We start from the raw sequence: 9028 nt of genomic DNA, 5'->3' as shown, positions 1-9028 counted from the left end.
CTGCTCTTGGGTTTAATGTGTGCCACATGGTTTGTGATGTTTTGACTAATTTAATCTTGAGGCCCTGTGTTGAGGATTTATTTGAGTATTTCCTTTTATTGCTAATTACGACTCAATTGTATTTCTGAGTGGAATATTGTACTTTTAAAAAATCACTTTTTATTTAATATAGTTACTCTACAGAAGAGTTTACATAGAAAACCTGTAAAAAGTGTATAAACCATAATGCATTGTCAAAAATAAGATGATTTTATCTGGGTTTGTATTTTCTTTGAACTGTCTCTTATTTGTGTTTTTATTGTCTGATTGCAGGTGGTCTCTCCTGTTTCTTAAACTTACACATTCTCTCTTTGTTCAAGCACTTCACACAGATATCAAACTGTATATCCCCATTCTCAGCTAATCCTGCTGCCACTAATGATGTACAAATTTCTAAAGCTCAATTACTCATCAACAAAACCCTTCACATTGTCAGGGCAAGACTGCTGGCTCAGTGGTTTAAGCTCTGTTCTCACAGTCAGTTTCCCTATGAGATTACAAGATTGTGTGTTTGATCCCTGCTCCTGGCGAGACGGCTTGCTATACAGAGACACACAGCTGGATCCAATCAGCTGACTGAAAAACTTCAGTCTGTCTCTCTCTTTCTCCAACACACACACAGGGTTGCTTAAGTCAAATTTGTGGTATTTACATAGACTTAGATTCATTTCCTGGACACTTACTCTAACCCTAACCATAAACACGACTTGCTTAAACTTAAACCTTAACCACTGACCCAGAAATGGGCGTTTTACCAATTGGGCTCACAGCTTTTGCCCTCAGTTGCACAAGCTGTCCCCAGTCAAGTGGGCTCATGTCGGTTATGTCTGAAAGTGACTTATCATATCTAGATAGACACACTAAATATTGGCATGTACACATGAAACCTTACTCTTTGTAACCATGTCTTCTCCTGTCTTCAAATTAAGCTGTTTAGACAGATTGTTATCTTATTTGAATATACAGTACTTACCATCATGCAATTTACAGCAACAATTTACGTGATGGGAGTTATTGTGTGTCCTCTTAAACATGTGTGTCAGAGCAGTCAGATGTTTTTTCTCTCTGATCAAAATTAAAACAATTCAAACCAGGATGAAGATAGATACGCATGTTACTCACTTGCTGCATACTGTTACATATATCTCGTCCACATACCTGCCGATATGAGGCATTTCAAAATAAAAAGAAACTGGTCGAAGCTGGTAATCAGCTGAGAGCAATCACGTGTATTTTCTTCAAGAGATGCACATTCTTAATCTACTGTCTCTTATTTTATTTTCTGTGCTATAGTAATAAAGAAGACTCTTCTTATTATTGATAAACTCCTCAACAGTATACAAATGATCTAAAAGTATCTCTTCATTGATGAGCTACCACATTAACATGCTTCTTTAACCAAACGGATAGGTTCACAACTTTTCAACTCTATCTAAAACAGCAGTCAGGTGCCAATATGAACATTGAATAAGGTTTTCCTCGCTGTAGTCATTCCTCCTGCTTATACTGGCTGCTAAATGATCTCCTTCAAATGTGATTTCAATGTAAGTGATGGGGGCCAAAATCCACAGTGTGTCCACAAAGTGTGTTTAAAAGTTTATCTGAAGGTTATATGAGGCTTCAGCAGTCTGAGGAGTCATTTGGACGTCTGAAGCTTCATATTAGCTTCAGATAAACTTTTAAATACATTTTTGCACAGAGGAAGGCATGTGGATTTTTGCCTCCATCATGTTATAAGGAGCTTTGAATGGCCGGCATGAACAGGAGGAATGATAATGTCATGGAAAAACTTTCAATGTTCATTTAGGCACCTGACTGTTATGTTACAACAGACTTGAAAAACTGTGCACCTGTCCTGTAAGTAAAACATTGCATGCAGGACTTAACTTGTATTTACACTGTGGTGCTTTGCTGAAATGAGTCTTAATACCTTTTAGATACTCACTCTCTCTCTCTCTCCACCCACTCAACGTCGCAACCAGGTTTCACACGTATGCTCTTTTTCCGAGCTGTACGTGAAGGCAGCACTAATAACAGTGGCAGACGGGCGCTTCTCTGTCCGCTGCTCACCGGTAATGTCCCATCTCAGCACCGGACGGCATTATGAGCGGAAGAAATCCTGCCGTGCTGTTTTTTGAGAAGTTGAAAGGGTGAGAGGCTCTTCACTTGTGTGGTGGTGTTAGATTAGTCATAGTCTCTTAGCTTGAGTGTTTAAAAAAAAAAAAAAAAAAAAAAAAAACCCTATAGATTATATTTTACCTTTTAGTGTTCATAGTTTATCGGAGAGTCCCCGGAGTTTTTGGTAGCACAATGACTTTGTTTTAATTTTTTGCCGGAATAGCGAGACATGTACGGCAGATAGGCTGCGTGTCGTCTCGTCCAAAATCAGCCGGCAAAGTCAGGACCGGACATTTTTCACAAAGACAGAGAGCAGAAGAGGAGGACGCAACATGTTTGAAGCCTCAGGAATGCCACTCATCCTCCTAGACATTACCTGTCTTCTCCTAGGTATGTAGCCTGAATCTGACCTACTCACCCCCCCCTGCTGTTAAACCGACCTTTTAATCCGTCTTGTTTATTTGTTTTTATTATTAGGAATTGCAATTCATTAAAATTAAACTTCAAATAAATAAATAAAAACTCATGCACTACTATTTTGGTGAAGGCACTTCTTTTTGTTTAATAAGTAGCTGTTTAAATAAATGATTTACACAATTTAAACATTTACACAAATGTTTTATAAATACCAATTGGGGAGCTTGGGGTTTTAGGGAAGCAGGCAAAAAGATGGAGAAAAAAAAGGCAACAAAGTCCCACCCTGTGTGTGTTTTTTTCCAAGCAAAGCTGTATTTTTAGCTCTCTGTTTGGAAAGTAATCATAGCACATATACATGCTGTAGGGCTGTGTGACATTTAATGGGCAGTCACACAACATTTTAAAGCTCAAAGTTGTAAATATTCAGGAATTTACTGTACTGGATACTTGGATAGTTTCAGTCAGATAGCTGCTATAATCACACAGAGCTCCAGTAATCTTTTCCTGTAATTAATCTGCTCTGTCATTTTGCTTAGTCAGTATCTTGTGGTTGGCTCCCCTCAGCTGAATGAACACCAATCATCTCCTCTGGTGTTATTTAGGGTCTGGCAGCAACAGCCAAACTGGATCTCTTTTTCCTTTTAAATCATTGTTAAGTCTGTCTCATTTTTTCTTAGTGTTTTATGTGATGCTGCTATCTTGGCCAGGACAAATCTGTAAATTAAAGTTATATACCTTAACAGTGTTCATCTTTGACCTGCAGTAAGATATATTACACTGATTGTCTGTTTCAGCTTTCAATATTATTTACAGTTTATGTAAAACATGAATGTCTCTGACTTTTCATCCTCTTATTAGCCTCATTTTTACTTTTTGTGAACAATTTCTCCTTTTATGTTCCCTTCTCATTTGATGGGGTCAGAGGGAAACACTGTAGCAAAATGGAGATTTAAAAGCAAAAAATGTGATTAAAAAAAACTGTTAGATCTATAAAATATGTCATAAAAATCTTAACTTTCAGCAAATATCAACACATACAGTGTTGCTAAATGCTAGTACTCACCTATCCTCTATAACACATACCTATAACTAGGTTAAGAAATTAGAATAAAATATTAGATTGTGCATTATTTAAAACTACCATGATATTTCACCTCTAGTTATGCTCCTCTGTATGTTGGGGGGATAATGTTGGTCCTGCTTTTTAGGTGGAAGAAAGTTTCACTCTAGTTAAAGTAGATATCATTTTGATGGATTAACAGTATCATCAATCAGCACAGTCCACTGATGTCACTCACACAATCACTTTTAGTTTATCCAGAATTTTAATGACGTCAATCGGGCTCTGCTGCAAGTTTACACAAACAGGCTTAAACAAAAGTCTGTGACTGTGCAATGAATCATTAAGAATCAATACCAGTCATATTTCAGTTTAACCAATCATCTGTCCAGTTTTGCAATAATCTGGAAATGTTCAGATAAATCAGAGAGGACAACCAAGAATGTGTAAACCAAAGCGAGTCAAGTCATGTTTTGTGCGTTTTGGTGATTCTTGTACAGCTGGTGCCTCAAGCTCATCATACAATCATTGTTCTATATTTAAAGTCAACTCGTGATTCGAGCGCCAGCAAGATTGTATTTCCGCTAACGACCCCTGAGCTGTTGTACTTGCTTTTGCTTTTGATCTTAAAAACTTTCAAGAGGGGAAACACCAATGTGATCCCAACATGTTATGTTTCCTTTGACAAAATCCTAAAATTACAAGCATTGCGTAATTGATAAGTGGCTCATCAAACTCAGTTTTTAAAGCTGCTTGTAAAGGGATACTCCAGGTTTTTTTTTAACCCAGACCCTATTTTCCAATCATTTTGGGTCTAAGTGACCAAAGGGGCTGCAATGTACTCCTTTGGGGCAATTGAGCCTGTTAAACTATATCCACTAAAAATGCTTGTTTTTGCCCCTGACAGACTCAAGATTGTTGTAATAAGTGTCTGACAATGAAAGTGAATATAGGAACTAGACACCTGTAGCAGCATTATGGTTAACTTTTTAGTTTTCTTACAATTAACTGTAATAAAAGGCAGCCTTGTACAAGTGAACAAACCAGCTTGCATGGATGAATATGTGGGTGACACATTCTGTAATTCCCCACAGTTACTATTATATTTTTTTTACCTGGCAGAGCTGAACTTTGGTCTGGCCAGGCTGTGAATCCATTTATAGTAGTTACAAAGCTGTGATTACTCATCTGTGGACACTTTTAGATTCTCCGAGTGTGGCAGCAACAGGTCTCACTCTGCACAATAAGTTTTCCTCCTCACTCTTCAGCAGAGCAGTGAGTGCAGGAACACCAGCAATTTCACTGAGGTAACCATTACTGTAAGTTATCTTTCATGACAGTAATGTTGCCTCTTAATTTCCCCTCTTTCATTTGTGTACTCCAGTTGGCTGGGTGGCCAGTCACAGTGAAATGACTCATAATCATCCCCATAATAGTCAGATGGGATAGTCCATCATTTTTTCCAGTCTAACTGGATGGTTTGTTTAGCTGTCAAGCTGCACCGGACATCCTCTAGATCCCTATGCAGTTAGCCATAATGCTGATACAGGCAACTTGTTCTTGTGTTTACTTTCACTGTCAGACATTTATAATAACAATCTGAGCCTGTCAGTGGCTCAATTGCCCCCAAGGATTACATTGCAGTTTTTTTGTGGCTGCCAGCTGAAGCAATCTCGTGCAATACTGGACCAATTTTAAAAAAAATGTTTGTCCACTGTAAAATAAAGGGAAATACTGTAGGTTCCAGGTTGAAAATAAGTTTCCCGTTAACATGATGTGCCCTTTTTATGTTTATCAACATAAGCAGAAAGATAAACATGATGTTTACAGTAACTGTCTGCCACTCTCTTCTAGTTGGACTTCCGTTTTTTATCCTCACCCCTCAACACAACCCATTCAAACAAGGTTTTTTCTGTAATGATGAGTCCATCAGATACCCGCTCAAAGAGGACACCATATCCTACCAGCTGTTGGGAGGAGTCATGATCCCCTTCACACTGATCGTGGTAAGTCATCATTCATCCTCTTTGAATGTTACTGCAGAGGTTTGACTGTTTTGGTGTGTGACTGTTTGTTTATTGTGTAATCTCTTCTCTTACAGATTGTCTGTGGCGAGTGCCTTTCTGTCTACTTGTCTCGCATCAAGAACCAATCTTTGGGTACAAAATATGCAGCCTGTATATACAAAGCTGTGGGCAGCTATGTTTTTGGAGCTGCTGCCAGTCAGTCTTTGACAGACATAGCCAAGTACTCTATTGGTCGTCTGCGGCCAAACTTCCTGGCTGTATGCAAACCAGTCTGGGATCGCATCAACTGCAAAGCCGGGGGATACATTGAGAACTTCACCTGCACTGGAGACAAGTTCCTGGTAGATGAGGCCAGGTAATGGCCTGTCAGGCATTATATGATAATTAAAGAAAGACAGATAATTTAAGATTTATTTACATTACTTTGGGATACATGTTGTGATTATGGAAAAACAGTTACACTATTAGAAGATACACATACAAAATAACAATTTCTTAGTTTCAGGCAAGCAGTCATTACAGGGATTCTCCACATACTCCATAAAGTTGGAAGAATATTCCCACTTTTAATTCAGAGGACTGTTTAAGATCCAAAAATACTGGATCCTACATTTGTCATTATGCAAGCTCAGTAGTGCCTTTTAGTTAAATCAATCAAGCAATCAAATGTATATATTTGTCACATGTAATCTTATATGGTACAGTCACAGTGAAATGCTAAATCTCCTCCAGAACCCCTGCAGAAATTATACAACTGAGTCGTTTTCAGCCTGTCAACAATGGGATGTATAAAATAGGAGGAGCTCCTATTAAATTTTGTTTAAAAAAATTCTAAAATGATAATAATAAATCATTTCTCATGAAAATAGCCTTAACTAAACCTGACTCATTTTCCATTCAGTATCTCTTCTGTTTATCTTTCATAGACTGTCTTTCTACTCTGGCCATTCATCCTTCTCGATGTACTGCATGCTGTTCCTCGTAGTGAGTACATATTTTCTATTTACATAAAAAATTATAGCCAATTTTTTTGCCTAATAATGACTGCTAGAGATACTCAAAACAAGCATATTCTAACAATATAAATCTCTGTTTCATCTGGTTTTCTGTCTATATCTTGGCCCTTAAAATGTACTTGTATATTTAATTATCATATCTGAATACAAGACTTATTATAAACTACAGAGCTCTTCTCAGCAAAGGCATGAGCGGACAACACATATAGAGTAAATATTAGCTTGGACAAAATAAACTATATGTTCAAGCATGACTCATTTGCCTTTTGATAGTTATTTTCTCCCTCTGACTACTGTAGCTGTACATTCACGCCAGACTGACGTCAGAGTGGGCGAGGCTTCTGCGTCCCACCATCCAGTTCTTCCTGATGTCAACGGCTGTGTATGTGGGTCTGTCCCGGGTGTCTGACTACAAACATCACTGGAATGACGTCCTCGCTGGCCTCCTTCAGGGGGGTATAGTGGCTGTTTTCACCGTAAGTATCGTCTAATGAGCTATTAAAGTCCAGATGAAATGGCATTTTGAGAGTGTCTAATTTTTGTATTCGTGATGTATTTTCGAGTGAAACAGGAAGGACAGGTGGGACAAGGAATTGGATTTAAACATTAAAAAGTGGGTGTGTAGTAATCAATATTAGCTCTGTGCTGCTAAAAGTTCAAGATTGATTGATGGGTGGAAGTCATGATGAGCACTTTATTTCTACATGTGGGTCCTATTCCTCAGAGGCCGCCATGTTGCACTGCCATGTTTCTACAGTAGCCCAGAACTGACAAACCAAACACTGGCTCTAGAGAGGGCCTGTTGCATTTTTTGCGAGTTTCGCTACCACCGTAGTTTCTCCTACACTCTTGGAAATGGAGGGGAGGGGTATTCAATTGGTTGCAATCTGCAACCGAACAGCTAGATGCCATAAATCCTACACACTGGTCATATAAGTTTAGAAGAATCTTACTTTAAATTTATGCTGGAAATTCTTTCACCATTGTATCAAATGAAAATATACCACATATCTTGGTCTTTCTTTTACATTTCCCCAAAATCCAACCTGAAAGTTTTGGTCTCTTTTGAAACTTTGGGATCTCGACTAGATGTTTAAAACACAGGGGTTGTACCATGTTTGTCTGCACAGCCTCACATTCCAGTGACTGGCCCATCAGGGTTTCAGTGAGGCTTTAAAGTAATAAATCAACAGAATAACAAATAATTTGTTTGATTGCTCTTTCACAGGTGTTCTGTGTGTCCAACTTCTTTGAACAGCCAGTCGACCCAGTGGTGTCGCAGGAGGAAGAGGCCTCACACAACAGTTTACAGGAAAACCCTTCCAATGGGAACCACTATGGCAGCACTGACTGAAACTGAGGCCTCATAGAGGATACTATATAAGACTGACTATTTCTTTGCATTCCTTCAACACGATTTGCTGCCGGAGCCAACACTGCAGCCTACAGGCATTAGCTGCTACTTTTGGTGTGATCAGTAAACTTTGATTACAGTAAGAAAAGTGCACTACAGAAGGCAGTACTTGAACTCTACTGAGATATAAGTTTTTGCAAAGTTTTAGGTAAATCCAACAGTTTGTTATGAAACGACAGGATAAAAGTCCTGGATTTACTTCAGAAAAAGTGGCTTTTTTACAGTGTAAGCTTGTTGGTTGCTCATTTATATTGGTCGGATGTTGCCGTCATGAATGAATGAAATTCCATTTGCCCTGAACATAATGAGCGTCTGTGTGCTCACTGCAAGCAGGCTTGTAGAGGGCCTGGCACCTGTGATGAAGAAAACCTGGACTGTCCTTAAACTTAAAGTGGAGCCTGAGCTCAGAAATAATATATTGTATGTCCATTTATTGCCTTAGTCAGATTGTTGCTGCTGTCTGCTGTTAAATCCCCTTCCTGGTGTAATTTCATGGAAATGTGATTTATTATGAATACAATGCATTGTCTTTCTTTCTTTTTTTACACTTTGTATGAAGCTCTGTTTATGTTTTTGTCCAATGCTCTGTTGTTTAGAGCAGTACTGGTAATAAAATTGACAAAAAAGAACTCCATTTTGCTACTTTGTTTAAAAAGGAAGGAAATTATTTTTGTGTATTTTTTCTGTGAACATTATAAGGCAGATATAACGCAAGATAAAATAAGCTTGGTCAGTGTTTGAAGAAGTACTCAGATCCTATACTTAAGTAAAAATAGAAATACATCAATATAAAAATACTCCATTACAAGTAAAAGTCCTTAATTTAAAGCTGAATTTAAAATCCTACTTAGTACAGAAGTATTATCAGCTACATTTTCTTAAAATATAGTACCTGTTGAAAATCAGGTCAAGACTCTATTAAATACATTTAATAAAG

General features: G+C 38.0%; 1 protein-coding gene across 1 annotated transcript; it reads left to right on the top strand.

The window, feature by feature from the left end:
- Nucleotides 1–1989: 1989 nt before the first annotated feature.
- On the top strand, nt 1990–8714 carry LOC133979587 (phospholipid phosphatase 1-like). Its single transcript, XM_062418133.1, has 7 exons — nt 1990–2189; nt 2381–2547; nt 5489–5640; nt 5736–6016; nt 6588–6645; nt 6977–7153; nt 7906–8714. Exons 1-7 carry the CDS (start codon nt 2143–2145, stop codon nt 8029–8031), a joined length of 1008 nt encoding a protein of 335 aa, XP_062274117.1. The 5' UTR covers nt 1990–2142; the 3' UTR covers nt 8032–8714.
- Nucleotides 8715–9028: the final 314 nt, after the last annotated feature.

The sequence above is a fragment of the Scomber scombrus genome, chromosome 4 (assembly GCF_963691925.1).
Source record: "Scomber scombrus chromosome 4, fScoSco1.1, whole genome shotgun sequence".
Taxonomy (NCBI): domain Eukaryota; kingdom Metazoa; phylum Chordata; class Actinopteri; order Scombriformes; family Scombridae; genus Scomber; species Scomber scombrus.
The sequence above is the reverse complement of the archived record's forward strand: the minus strand, read 5'-3'. Positions and strand labels throughout refer to the sequence as shown.

What these genes read in the sequence shown, in the direction of transcription:
- LOC133979587 (XM_062418133.1), top strand. Translation starts at nt 2,143, where the DNA reads ATGAGCGGAAGAAATCCTGCCGTGCTGTTTTTTGAGAAGTTGAAAGG. An exon ending in TTTTTTGAGAAGTTGAAAGG is followed by an intron (nt 2,190 to 2,380) that starts GTGAGAGGCTCT and finishes TTGCCGGAATAG; the next exon opens with CGAGACATGTACGGCAGATA. An exon ending in TCCCCTTCACACTGATCGTG is followed by an intron (nt 5,641 to 5,735) that starts GTAAGTCATCAT and finishes CTTCTCTTACAG; the next exon opens with ATTGTCTGTGGCGAGTGCCT.